General features: G+C 39.1%; 1 protein-coding gene across 1 annotated transcript in view; it reads left to right on the forward strand.

Moving 5' to 3' along the window:
* Positions 1-1,258: 1,258 nt before the first annotated feature.
* The window catches only part of PRMT3 (protein arginine methyltransferase 3), a 56,120-nt gene continuing 43,058 nt past the window's right edge, over positions 1,259-14,320 (forward strand). Inside the window, exons 1-8 of the mRNA XM_069857437.1 lie at positions 1,259-1,320; positions 2,090-2,204; positions 3,254-3,336; positions 4,633-4,682; positions 5,680-5,782; positions 7,445-7,598; positions 10,798-10,939; positions 13,944-14,009. Of these exons, the coding sequence (XP_069713538.1) occupies positions 1,287-1,320; positions 2,090-2,204; positions 3,254-3,336; positions 4,633-4,682; positions 5,680-5,782; positions 7,445-7,598; positions 10,798-10,939; positions 13,944-14,009 (747 nt within the window). The 5' untranslated portion in view covers positions 1,259-1,286. The remainder of the gene's footprint in view (positions 1,321-2,089; positions 2,205-3,253; positions 3,337-4,632; positions 4,683-5,679; positions 5,783-7,444; positions 7,599-10,797; positions 10,940-13,943; positions 14,010-14,320) is intronic.

Genomic DNA, 14,320 nt, shown 5'->3' on the forward strand with positions numbered 1-14,320 from the left:
TCAAAATGGAATGCAGATGGTTACCCACAGTTCACAAACTCTTTATTATAATTGAAAATAGCGTAGGGAGCTTTTCAATTCTTATCATCTTCCCTTTACATTATTTTCTGTGTTAGATGATAAATCATTGTTTTTCAGAAGATGCAACTGAAAGTAATGATATCTTTATGAATCACAGAATCACTAGGTTGGAAAAGACCTCTTAGATCGTCGAGTCCAACCATTCCTATCTGCCACTAAACCACATCCCTGAGAACCTCATCCACCCATCTTTTAAATACCTGGAGGTATTTAAATGGGATGGTGACTCCACCACCTCCCTGGGCAGCCTGTTCCAATGCCCAATGACCCTTTCTGTGAAAATGAATATGTTGTATATTTTTATATATTTATTTATATATTTTAAAGGGTTATATATCTATGTTTGTTTATGTTATACAAGTTTAGATATTTATATGTTTATGTATGTTCATGTTAGGTATGTTTATGTATGTTTGTGTATGTTTATTGATGTTGTGTATATTTATATGGCTATAATATATCATTATAGTATAATTTATTTTAATTTTATTTATATATCGTTCACAATACTAATAGAATATAATATATCATTCACATTACTAATAGAATATTATATATCGTTCGCAATACTAATAAAATATTATATATTATTAATTATTAATGTATTTAATTGTTTATAGTTGAGAACTCTCTAACAAAGAGGTAATGATGTGCCTCGTATCATCTCAAGTTTTATTACAATCCAGAAATCACTAGTGGGAAGGATGCTAAACTCTGTATCTTTTTCTTTGATTCAACTACGACCTTAAAGGGGGGAAAAAACATGATTAGGAAAAAGCAGATCACGCTGAAAGTGGAGGCTTAAGGGTCACACGGTCTGTTTTCGCAGGTGGAGGCAGAACTGGTGGGGAAGCCCTGCTCCATAGCTGGGTCCCCGCGAGATGGCGCCGCCCCCCCCTCCCCTCAAGGCCGTTTGAAAAATAACGGTCGTTGGCGCCGGGGAAAGGCGGCACCGCCCCCCAGCCCCTCCCGCCGTGGCCCGAAGGCGCCGCCAGGGGGCGCGCGGACCCCTCCTGGCCACGCCCCCTCCGCTCTGACCACGCCCCCTATGGTCACTCCCTATACTTTCTCTCCTAGCCCCGCCCCCTTCTTGACCACGCCCCTCCTCTGACCCCCGCCCAGCCCGCATTGGGCCCCGGCCACGCCCACACGTGACGTCACAGGCGCGCACCCGGAAGCGGCGCACGTGGGTCGGCGGCGCGGCCATGGAGGGTCGGGCGGTAGCAGCGGAGACCGCAGGTGGGTCCGGGGAGCGCGCCTCCCCCCTTCTTCATCCTCCTCTTCAGCGGGTTGGAGCAGCTCTGCAGTGAGGGCAGGCTGCGAGAGGTGGGGGAGGTGCAGCCCGGAGAAGAGAAGGCTCCGGGGAGACATTAGAGCGGCTAGCAGTACTGAGAGGGGCTACAAGAAAGCTGGGAAGGGGCTTTTTACAAGGGCCTGTAGTGATGGAACGAGGGGGAATGGCTTTAAATTGGAAGGGGGAAGATTTTGATTAGGCATTAGGAAGAAATTCTTCACAATGAGCACGGTGAGGCACTGGCACAGGTTGCCCAGGGAGGTTGTGGCTGCCCCATCCCTGGAGGTACTCAAGGCCAGGTTGGATGGAGCCTTGAGTCCCTGATCCCGTGGGATGTGTCCCATAGTCGTGGCAGGGTGGAACAGGATAGCTTTAAGGTCCCTTCCAATCCAAACCATGCTGTGATTCTGTGATTCTAGAATGCTTTGTTAAAACACTTTATTTGTTACTACAGATCAATATTGGTAAAATAAAGCAGTTATAATTATTCATCACCATATATTTTGGTGTTTATTTAAGGGAGTATTAGAACTGGATGAGCTTTGATATCCCTTTCAACCCAAGGTATTTGATGATCCTATATGGGAGGTGTCCCTACCCATGGCAGAGGGGTTGGAACTGGATGATCTTTGAGGCCTCTTCCAACCCGAACCATCCTATGATTCTCCTACTCGCCCAGCCCTCCTGGTCAGTAACAATCTCTGGGCTCCCCAGGGGATGGCGTGCTGTCCGACGAGGAGATGCCTGAGCTGTCTGATGGTGAGGAGTCGTGGGAGGAGGAAGAGGAAGGTGCTGAGGACCTCAGGACCCGCTGCCTCTTCTGCGAGCGGTATGGTGGAGGGGGGAGCCCCGCAGAGCACACCCCTTGCTTGGTTGAGGGGCCCTGTGGGGAGAGGGGGGTGCCCTGTGGGTTGAGGGGGAGTGCAAGCGCCCAAATGTAGCGGGGCCATCAATAACAGTGAGTTTGTGACGATGCTATGTTGAGTGTTGATCATGTGTAGAGCTGCAGGTGTCATGGTTTAGCCCTGGCCCAGCCAGTTTTGGCAGCTGAAACTGAGTAGTTGGGCTCTTGATTCCACCACCCCCAGGGAAAGGGAAAAGGAAAAGGGAGATGAGAGGGAAAAGATTTGCAGTTTGGAAATTAAGCTAAAACACCTTTAATAAAATAGTAATAGTAACATATATATTGAAATCTATGAAGTTGCACCCACACACCCCTCCATGACTGTTTGTCACTGTAAATGGTGCAGAGCAAGTCAAGGAAGGCGTCCGCAGCAAGAGAGAGCTGGGCACAGGAGCTGGATTCAGCAATGCACAGATCTGGAATAAGGGGAAAAAAACAGTCGGGGTCCTCATTGGCTGTCAGCCATCACAAAAGAGAATGAGACCGCCTTGATCTCTAAGTTTTATACTGAGTATTATGTATATGGGAAGGAATACTCTGGACAGTTTGAGGTTACCTGTCCTGTCCGTCCTTCCCTCTGTGTGTGACCTTTTTTGCCTCTTTGACTTATAGCTCCACCAGCTTGAGGATGGCCTTGGTTACTATGGGAATAAGTATAAGCAATGGCTTTTCTGCATGCCAGTGCCCTGTGTTATCACTGTTAGAGAGAAGTACTGTCTGACAAACACGCAGTTAACTTTGTTAAACGAAGTTTTGTGTTCATTACCTTTTGTTACAAAATTTTGTGAGCAAAGTAAAAGCTTCTTTATGAGTTATGTGAGTAAGCAGATGCCTGTTCATACTTTCTCAAAGGCAAAAATTATGTGTTCTGAACACATTGCCTAGCAGGTCAGAATAGAGCATATGAAATGCCTAGGAGTGTTATAATTTCAAAATGTGTTAATAATGCCCATTTAATAATTCATTTTTTACAGGTTGTTTAGTTCTGCTGAAGATGTGTTCTCCCACTGCAAAACAGAGCATCAGTTTAATATCTATGATGTTATCAAGAAACACAGTAAGTTTTTTTCATGAGTTGTCATTTTTTTCTGCATATCAGCATCTTGTTTAAAATAAATTGCAAACATACCTTGTTTCTAACTGATTTCCTGGTAGCACCTGAAGATTCCAAGACTGATGAAGATAAGCTATTCTAGAAAGATGCTTATATGTTATCTTTACACTGGCTGTTACCCATGTGCTTTATCAATGGGTAAAGCTCTTGACTAGTAACCAAAGACTGATCTCTGCTGGTTTTTGCTGAGTCTCCTCTCCTGCCTGAAACACCTGAGAGAGCCCAGTGCCTGCTGGAGTAAGAGCAGTTTGCCTGATCTGTTGGAAACTCTTGCCCAGCCGTTGACACTGTTGTTGGGCTTGGGAGCGTGGCAGAGGCCAAAGTGGTTCTATTCAGCAGTCTTCTGATGTCTTTCAAGGGGCTGTTTGCAGGCTTGGCTTATGTTTCCTTGCATCATCTTTAGGAAAGGATATCCTCCTGTGTCTGTTTAACTCTTTCCACGTGAAGTGTAAAGTTGGCTTTCATTTGAAGCTGCCATCTGTTGTTTAGGCCAAGATGGTGACTGAAGGCTGGTATGTATGTGAAGTTGTGGGGAGACTTCAGAAGAGTGAGGTCAGTGCTGAACTACAGAGCCTGAAACCCATGTTCATGGGGAGGAGAGCAGGAGTAGGGGAACAGTGTTGAAGAAACGCTATTTTAAAGGAGCAGTAGAAAGGAGAGAGATAAGGGGATGGGAACTACGCGAGACATTTAGAAATGTGTCTATAAAACAGTAAAATCTGGTCTGTTTTCTGTCTTAAAATCTAATGGATAGTGTCTTCAGTTGGTGCAGTGTCCTCACTTTTCTTGAAGAAACATTTCTGAGCCAGTTGCAGTTTTAAATCAGTATTGGTGTGTGTTCTTGATCAGTATGTTCAATTTGCCTGAAGCAGAAATATGAACAGAAGAACACAACAACCTACGATTTTAGCAAGGTAGCTAGTAGGAGATGAGTGTGTCTGTCCTGATGTTGTTACTTGCTGAATGAACGAAATCCTTGTTCGTAATCATTAGTATGTGTTCCATTCTTAATTTGTGGCAAATGTATTTGTCTTGAGCTTGAGAATTCCCTGGTTTAGTCCAGAGGAGAAGAAAAAAGTAGATGGCAAACTTAAGATAGGGAGACTGCACAAGATGATGTATATTGTAAGGGGCAGCTGGCCAATTGAACAAGTAATTAGTGTTCATCTAATTGTGAAACACGTTTGGGTTTTCTGTAATGCAACCTCTCTCTTTTTTCTTGTTTTCTTTTCTTTTCAGGCATTGATTTTTATGGATACATTAAACTAATAAACTTTGTTAGATTGAAGGTAAGTGTGCCACATAATACTTCTGTAATCTGCATCTGGAGAATGGGAAGTGAAGATGTTGTGCTCTCAATTTGCCTTTTTTTTTGATAACTGTATGGAATTCTGTGTATCAGACCGCAACTATACTATTAGTAAGGATGACACATTGATCCCTTAGGTCACAGAACTAAAATTCATCTCTGCTATGATGATACCAGAAATGGGAACCTGCAGTTATAAGTTGGATCTGAGTATGTTTTGTGTGTTCTGTGATGTTGAAGTATGTTCTTTGGTTGTCCCCTAAAAGTTTAGATTTAGACTTACTACCAACTTATAGCAGCTTTTTTTATTTAAATTTTCAAATCTTTACTGAAATCCACATATAGTTATTTCAGGCATAACTAACTAGCTATGCAGAGTAAACACAGAAGATGAAAAAACTGAAGTCCAGATTCTGACCTCTCCTTTCCTGACAAAGTATTAACTGGCTGGATGCAAACAGGAGAGAACATAGTATTTCTGAAATTTGACCTTATAGCGCTGTTTGTATAAAAACACTGCGCTATTAGTATCTTGGCTTTATTGTTCACCCCTGTAGTAAGCTATGGGTCGACATGGTCAAAAACGTTAGTCAACTTGGCTCATGATAGCAGCATAATCCTAAAAATATTCTTTTAGTGTTTGTCAGTCTGCTGTGGTGCTTCACTGCTTGTACTGAATTCATTGATCCTGTAGCTTCCTGCGCTTTGGGACCCAGACTACTAGTACGTAGGTGTAATTTTATGGTGTTCTCTGGCCACTATGGTTGTAGTGTCAGTGTGCTAAGGCGAGTACTTGTTGCCAAAGCCGCTGTTCTTGCTAGTCATCTTTCTTGGTCTTTGCTACAAAGCTACTTTAATAGTACCCCATTTATTTTAATAGTCGGAAGAACAGATCTTTGCCTCATTTTCTTGAATAAAATTGAAGTGCTAGTGTTGTCAAAGAAACTTAGCTTACATACTCTTTTTCTCCTGTCTAGAAACCAACAGCAGCTTATTTGGGATCTCTCAGCAGCCCATTACCTTGGGAAGGGGAAGAATATTTGAAACCAGAGCTAGAAGATGATCTCCTGCTTCAGTTTGGTAAATAAATACATTTCTGTATGACTGTATTGCTTTGTGGGATGAACGTGATATTGGCAGGGTATATGTTACGTAAAATATCATCGCTACTGTTCACTTATGTGGATGACAAAGGTCATATAGTAGCAGAAGTTGTGATATTAAGTCACACTCTGAAATCTTTACCACATGTTATGTTTTGGTTTTAATGGCTGAGATTCCCATAGTCCTATTGTGTTATCTGCATTTGCTTACTTTAAGGAAGATGTTCATAGCAGAGATATGCTGTATGTAGTAATTAAGCATGTCACTCCACCCAAACTTCATTGGAAGATTTGGGAAGCTTTAAAGCTTGTAAACGTAGGTGTTTAAATCATATGCACATATTCGAAATGTATGCTATTAGTAAGGAGCAAGTAATTTGCCTTGTTGAAAACATTTTCATCTTTTATACAGGTTGTTTTGAACCAACTCAGTGTAAGATACTGCAGTTCCATGGGAGAGTTCTGCTTCTTTATAGATAGTAGTTACTCCTACAAGCAGCCTTAGTTTCTCTCTCAACAATTCCTCAGATGGTCTTGAGAGAATTCATTTTGGCTTTTGAACTTATTTTTGTTGCCCATGGTCCTCCCACTCTCTTTCTATTTTGCACTTGATTATAGGTCTCTTTTTCACCTAAAGCATCAGATACATAGGACTCATGGCCTTTCTTCTCCATACGGTTTGGAATGTAGTTTTGCTCTTCTCTAAACAAGCCCTGCTGCGTGATAGCAGAGATAATGCGTGGCAGAGGACATGGGTTGGTTATTTCAGGTATTTCATGTTTCACTGTATTGGCTCCTGCTTAATGTAAGCTATAGGCTTTTGGGATGCTTTGAGATCCTGTTGCAGTCGCTCAAGGATTATGGAGGTGATCCAAACTTCTGAACTCTTGTTCTGAGTATCTATGCCTTGATTCAGTCCTGTGGGCCAAATAGTCTTCCATGATTGAAAGGAATAGCTATAAGGTTTTTTTAATGAAATCTTTTGCTTAGGAAGCCAACTGCAACTTCTTACTATATCTGAAAACACAGTAGCACAATTTTTAATTCCACCAACATCTGTTGAAATTGCCGGCTGATTTGGCAAGGAGTGAATGGGAACTGCTGCTGAGTATGAGTTTTTGTAACTGTAAAGCAATATTTTATCTCAATGAATATAATTTATGCTGGTTTGAGTGTTTCGTGTTCATGAGCTTTATAAAAGCCCAAGGAACGGGTTTGAAAATTAAGAGTTACTGTCTAATTATTAGGAAATTTTATATTGCTTCTTACATTTTAACATTACCATTAACAGCACTTCTGACCTCTGGAAAGATACAGAATAGGACTGTAATTAACTTAATTGGGGTCTAGAGCTAATGTCTCTTCTATCAATATTCGAACACTAGTATTTAAAGAAGCCTGAATTCTGGATTTATTGCTTGGTTAACTTAGAGTTTGCTTCTAACATATTTGCTTTCACTGAGTAGTATTGTATTCTGCGGTTAGTCCTATCAAATTCAGCGATGCTTCTTGTAAAACGGACTTGTACAAATCATCCAAAGACAGAAATAGCAATGCTAAAGACATCGTGTTTCTGTGAGCTGCTGTGAAACAACATGTAACTGGGAGGTGCGGTTTTCTTCTCTCTCCATTTCACCAGATATAGAAGATCTTTGTGAACCTGCAAATGTTTTGCCTTCTAATGGTTTAAATGATACCACAGTGCTTCTTGATCAATTAAAATGTGCAGAACACAGAGCAAGACTTGCAGAAGCAGCCTTGGCTAGAGCACAAGATGATCTTCAAAAAATGAAGTGAGTGTTTGAACTGAAGCTTTGGGTTTATTTTATCTGATGTGTCCTATGTGAGGTGAGATGTTCATGTTTAAAGACCAACAGAAGTTCAAAGAAGTGGTAGAACATAACTACAGAGTAAAACTAATTACTTGTGCTGGGACTGTAGGTTTCAATTTTATCATGTAGATGATGAGTAAAAACTGGACAAAACCTGCACAAATTGAAAGAGCATACAAAAGAAGCATATCGCTTGGCCTGGAAACATGTATTTTGGTTCAGACCACTTTGTTTTTCAGACACTTTTCTGTTAGTTTTTTAAGTATTACTTAAAACATTGAAGATTGTGAAGAATATGGAGAGAGGGAGATGTTGACGAATTGAGTAACAAACTCTGGACGTTTTGAGAGATGGCTCCAAATGTTGACTCTTACTAGCAGAATCCAGTTACAGTTTGGAGAAGCCCTCAATGAAATGAGTAAACCAACTTTTCAGCTAATTCTGTTTTCAGTCTCAGGTATGGGTTCTGTTAGGAAGAATGTTCACTGCATTGCCGTCATGAATCAAGACATCCCGGTAACTGTATGTGCTACTTCTAAATTTTGAAGCCTTAAAAATATAGGTTACTGATGCTCATAGATAAAATGGGAATACAAACTTATTTGGGGTCACATAGGTTTAAATCCTGCACAAACATGGCATTTCAAAATCACACTGATTGGGCACTGAAGAACTGAAATTCTGTGTAAGAGACCTGGAAAAGTAATTCATGTTCTTATGTGCAGAAGTAAAGCGTCAAAAACCTTGATTTGTAAAATACATCTGAAGGTTAGTTGTATGTTTTGAGAGTAAATGCTGGATATTATTAGTAACTAAGTATACCAACATAAATTCATGTATTTGTTCAGATCCTACCAGCCGCAAACAATTATACATGTCAAAAATGAATGATTTTGTCTTGAGCTGGGTTTAGCTTTTGCAAATTGTTCTTTATAGTGTACAGTCCTCTTCTTATATCTTTGTGCATGTTATGCGTTAATTAATCATAAAGGATAAGAATGAGAGGAACTTGTCACCATACTTGGAAAACTTGGGGGGGATGGTTCTGTATGTCGTCTTGTCCTGCTCTTGTTCCCTTCTTTTTCATTTAAAAGAAAGGAAAAAACGTCTCAGGTCATCGTTTGAAATTTCTTTTCAGCTCTTTCAGCTTCAGTCAGGCTTATATAGGCTTCTTTTTGAGGTTAGTATGTCAAATTACCTGCTGTTGTAAAAGGGAGCCTTTAATTGTGCTCTGTCAATGCAGGCTCTTTAATTCAGCAGGAATCATCTGACAGCAAAATTAGCCAGTTGTGGATCTGAGGAAGCAGCACAGTTTTAAATTATGAACAGATGAACTAGTTGTTTTGTAGCCTACACGCAGTAAATCAGAGTATGATACTGATTCATGCTGGAGGTTACTCCACTGAAAGAGAGTTTCCTTTCAGGTGAACTTCTGTGAAATAAAGATAGCTCAGAAGTCTAATGTGGACCAAGAACATTGAACAGGGCCTTAACATGTTTTTCTGCTGTCTTCTGTCATTGAAATAGATGGTTTTTGATGACTGCCTCTTCAGGATAAGTCATGTAGCTCCCTAGAGATGCCAGGGCTCAAAAGGCAACAATAACAGTATGAGGACAACCTCTAATTAAGTATGAACTAATTTCTGTGGAAATGTTTTTCAAGTTTGCTAGACCATGTAGATGTATTGAATTATGAGAATTGAAAGGGGTACAGTATAAAGACAGGTAGCTGGCAGCCTAGTGACCTTTTATTTTCTCCTACAAATGTCAGCAATTCTATGAATCAGATCACCTTTAGTATTAAATGTAACTTAGAGATTTAAGAGCATGGCTTGTATATCCTGAATTTTCTTCCATCTGTCACCTGTTCAGAGATGATGTTTTTTATTTTTACTTGCCTTCTTTTTTGTTTTTTTTTGATTAAAAAGATAGGAGGGCAGGTCTGTCTCTGGAGTTTGTTTGGTACTCTTGTATCTGTAGGCTGGAGGAAGTATTGGGTGAATACGTTTTAAGTAATTTTATATTGCAAGTCAAGTTTAAATCTTACAAAGTGCTAATTATATTTGATTGTATGTCATAGGTTCGATTTTTTTTTTCATTTTTTGTAAATTTGATATTTATCTAAAAGTAAGGAGAATGTGAACTACCATAGTAAAGAGGAAGATAGAAAAGAAAATCCAGACCTTACCTTTATGTTGGCAAGTATAGAAAGTTTCTGATATTGACAAACTTTTAATGCAAATTCCCTCACCACCTTCTCTTCCTTATCCAAACTACTTAAGCAGAGAAGTATTCGACACGTCAGCACTGAAATAGTGGGTTTGGTTTTGTTGTTCTCTAAGGATGATACTGGTAAGGAGATGTTACCTACAACTTGTCTACATTAAGTTCCTATTTAAGAAAGTTTGACCACTGTTAAAGGTGAACATTTGATGCTATGGAGTGATCTAGGATGCAGATGTTGTTGGTGTTCGACTACAGACCTTGGAGGAAAATTGTCTGGCTGAAACGTGTTTCAGTTTTCGCTTCCTTGTGGGTATCGTGTGAGCTGTTTCCTTGTCAAGTTTTAATTGTTTTCATGATAAACTCCTTGATTTGTGTATTTAGTCTTTAAACCCGCTTTGAGAAATGAGAATGTGTATTGGGAATGCAAGGTCTTGGAGGAAGAAAAATAAGCAGCATGAAATTAAAGTAATAAATTGGATTTTAAACTCTAGTTTATTTCCACCCAAATGCTTCAGTGTTAAAGGACTTTCTTCGACCTTTCAGTAGTCGCGCAGGGTTGTATGGTTTGTAGTTCTTGGGCTGAGTCATGTTATTTTGACCAGCACAGTAGCAGCTTTTATACTGGCGAGCACGAAGTAGATAATTCCTCCTTAAAACCAGAAATGAAGTCTGAATGTTTCACTGCTGCTATTTGTTGATTGAAATTGCAGAGTAGTCCTTGCAGGGGGTAGTGGATGGAGAGCAGTGGTGCAGCAGCGTGGCAGGGCCGGCAGAGGGAGGTTGGGCACACGCTCCAACCTGCCCCATTGTTATCACAGCCCTGGTACAGTCCAGATCCCTTATCTCTGTCAAGCCCCTTCTCCTCCCCCCTACCCCGCCTCCGTCTCATGGTCCCATAAACATCTCTCAAGGGTATATTTCAAATTGATTACAGACTATTTGCACAGGAGTTTGTGATGAACACAGACGTCAGAAGCGGCTCGTCATCCAGCGCCATTGCAGACCTTCACGAGGATGAGGATGGTATTTACTTCAGCTCCTATGGGCATTATGGCATACACGAAGAGATGCTAAAGGTTAGCAAGTCGTCTCAACTGCATCTTAGTGCGACTAAGGGAAAAGATGGAATGAAGTGGGCTGTGTGCCCGTAAATGTACTGCAGAGCAGCTGCATTTTTAACCCCTTGTATACAGTAGTTTTTCCTAAAATTTGTGTTGAAAGAGCTTTTTCCAGTTTTATTTCCTTTGGATAAATTCTGTTTACTTTGTGGGAAGCATTAGAAACATAAAATCATTCACTCCACAGATATATGTGAAGATATATTACAGAACATGTACTACAACCTTAGCTTGCCAAAAGCAGTTTTTCCTGAGTGCTTAAAAGATAAAGGAGAAAACATGGTACAGACAGTGGAAGTTTTTCTTTAGTTTATACTTTTCTAACAATTGAAATCTATCAGGTAAAATCACTTACAAAATATTGTGGGTTTCTATTGCGTTAGGTAAGCAGAAGTTATACAGTTCAGTGTATCAATAACATAACACTTAACAGCTTGAAAAATTTTATGACCCTTTTATATGATAAAGATTAAAAAACTGCTTAAAATTCTTCAAAGGCAAACCTGTGTATGCCCTTTTAATTTTTTTTTAAAAAGCACCACCAGACACAAACCCCAACAACTTACAGTTGGCATGTAAATAAAAATCTTTTAATGTTTCCTTCCAGAGATAGCATCTTAGTTGTGAAAGTTACGAACCATGTTGTCATTTTGAGGCATAAATAAATAAAATTCCTGACTTAATATAAAGGTAGAATATGTAACTGTGAAGTGACTTACAGGTAGCTAATAAAGTTTTCTGCTTTGTAAATTATTTAGTGGCCATAGCGCAGAAATACACTTGAATTTGTGTTAAGAATAGTATAAGCGTGAGGTTAGTTGAGGGGGGATTTTACAGAAGCACAGAGATGTCTGCAGAACTAGAAGAATGTTTTCCAGCATGTATGGTGTAGAGAAATATATTTACTATCTTGAAGATAAATGTTAGAAGCTTGGGTTTGCAGTTGTTATAAAGGTGTCATTTGAGATGTTCTAGGCTATAGAATGGGGAAACCTTTGTGTTTGCTAATAAAGATTATAATAATTGTGCATCTCTGCACAGGGAGATTGGTATAAAGTCATATTTTGTTGATTTTGGGTAATTTTTTTGTCAGAATATTTTTAATGCAGCTTAACTTTCCTAGACATAGGAAAATAGTTGATGTTTATCATATATGGACTGATTTTTTTTCCTATATGCTGGGCATTTACTTTGATTTATTTATTATTTTTATATCCACTTGATTTGCATAAAAATAGTGGTCTGCTACACTGACATTTTTTAAGAAAAGAGAGTTGCTCTCTGAATTTCAAGTCCGTTTCTGACACTGTTCAGTTTTGAATCATTTTTTTTCCTTTATGCCTGGTAGTGGTGGGATGAAATTTCAGGTTGCTGTTTCTTTTCTGCAGATACTTCAGAGATGGGGAAGAGTATTGCTGCTTTAGAGGGGCCAAATGGCTACTGCTTTCATTGTTCTGAGTTTTTGTTTGGGTTTTTTTTACTCCATAATTTCCTGACTATTTTAGTTAAATACAAAACAACAAAGCATTGCAATGACGTAGTGAGTGAGAGAATGGAATTGATGAACAGAGAGACCTGAAGTGAATGACTGTGGGTACTCGAGCAGCAGTGCATAGAGTAGAGACAGCAGCTGGAATTGTATTGATTAAGCTGGGGCAGTGCTGAGGCGATGCAAGTAGGTACGACGTAAGGCTCCAAGCTTTCCAGCTGACTGCTTCCTCGATTGATGCTGAACCTACAGATTTAATTTTTTTTTTTAACTATTTTTGTTCGTTTCGGCAAGTCCTAACCTAAACTGTGATAGTAGTAAAGTACTAAAAATAGTTGCTTTGAATGCAGCATCATAGTAAAAAAATTTGATTTTAAAAGATCCCAATTTTTTTTTTATTTATGTTAATTATATATGATTTAAAAGTACAATTTTCCGAAATCATCTCTGTTTCTTTGGGTGCTGTTTGTGTGATAATCCTCCTAAGCTTAAAACTGGACTTCAGGATTTTCAGGCCTCAAAATAATTTGGTTTGTCTCCAGAATTTTTATGAACATATCCTTTGTTCTCAGTCTATTTTTTTATCTTGTTTTTCCAATGAAATAGACTTTGGTCTTTCTCACTAGGGAAAAATTCTTTAGTTTCTGTATTGTTTCTAAAAATGCTTATCTGCTGTAGTAGAAAACTGTTAAATATAAGCAGTTAGGTCTTATACTTCAGTATTATTTGTATACTTGCCTTTACTAAATAAATTGCTTAAAATTTTCATTTATTTTGTTATAACACTTGAACTGCAGCAGAAATTCCAAAACCTATACTTGGCTGTCAATTTGTGTACCTGCTGATGCATATTAAGAGAATCAATGTTTAATATATTACCTTGCTAGTAGGTTGAGCTGTATGCTTGCTTACATATATTAAGATGCTATAAACATTCATTTATGTGCATGAAAACATTCCAGCTGCTCTGGTCATGTTGTATTACAGTTAAGTTTGTTTATATGCTATATGGGGCTTTCAGAGAACAGGCTGTACTGCTTCGCTTACTAGCTTGTCTTCAGGTTTGCAAATCTGCAGTTTGTTCAGAAACAGAAAAAGTTGGTCTTATCCATAACTTCTTTTTGAAGGAATCTGTGTAGCATGCATGTCAGAGAATAAAATGATAGGAACTGTTATAACCGCTTGTGACTCAAATTTTGAGCATTGTGTAGAAGGTTGTCACGTGAAGTTGGTGCAGTATTTCCACTCTGTTACTGCTGTTCCTGGAAAGTCATGAAGAGGTATCAAGAACTTTGAAATATCCAAAATCAAATGCAGTGAGTCAAAAGGCCGTAAGCTAGTTTCTTACCAGCTGACTTCTTGTGCAAAGACAGCAAATTTTGAAAGAATATTGCATGGGAATTCAGCATTTTTTAATAATATGCCGTATCTAAGTAGAAAAACTGAACAGTTTTTTTGTTCTTTAAATCATAGGATAAAGTGCGTACAGAAAGCTATCGTGACTTCATCTATCAAAACCCACATATCTTCAAGGACAAGGTATGTAAAAGCACTCTGAAAATACAAAAAAATCTGTGCTTTATTTTTTTATCAAGTGCTAGAAATCCTTCAGGTTGGGTACTTTGTAGCTTTGGGAATCGAGTATCACACTGACAAGATTTGATTTAATGTACTCTGGCTTTATTAGGTGGTAGAATGCTATTCAACTGCTGGAGGGTGCAGAGTGCTGATAACAGAAGTGCTGATCGCTGTTGTCATTGTTCTGTGTGCCATGTCAGGATGCTCATTAATTATGTTGGCGGGGTTAAGTTGAACCAGTATATTATTTCTGGTCCAGTAGATTAACAGAA

The sequence above is a fragment of the Phaenicophaeus curvirostris genome, chromosome 5 (assembly GCF_032191515.1).
Source record: "Phaenicophaeus curvirostris isolate KB17595 chromosome 5, BPBGC_Pcur_1.0, whole genome shotgun sequence".
NCBI classification, from domain to species: Eukaryota; Metazoa; Chordata; class Aves; order Cuculiformes; family Cuculidae; genus Phaenicophaeus; species Phaenicophaeus curvirostris.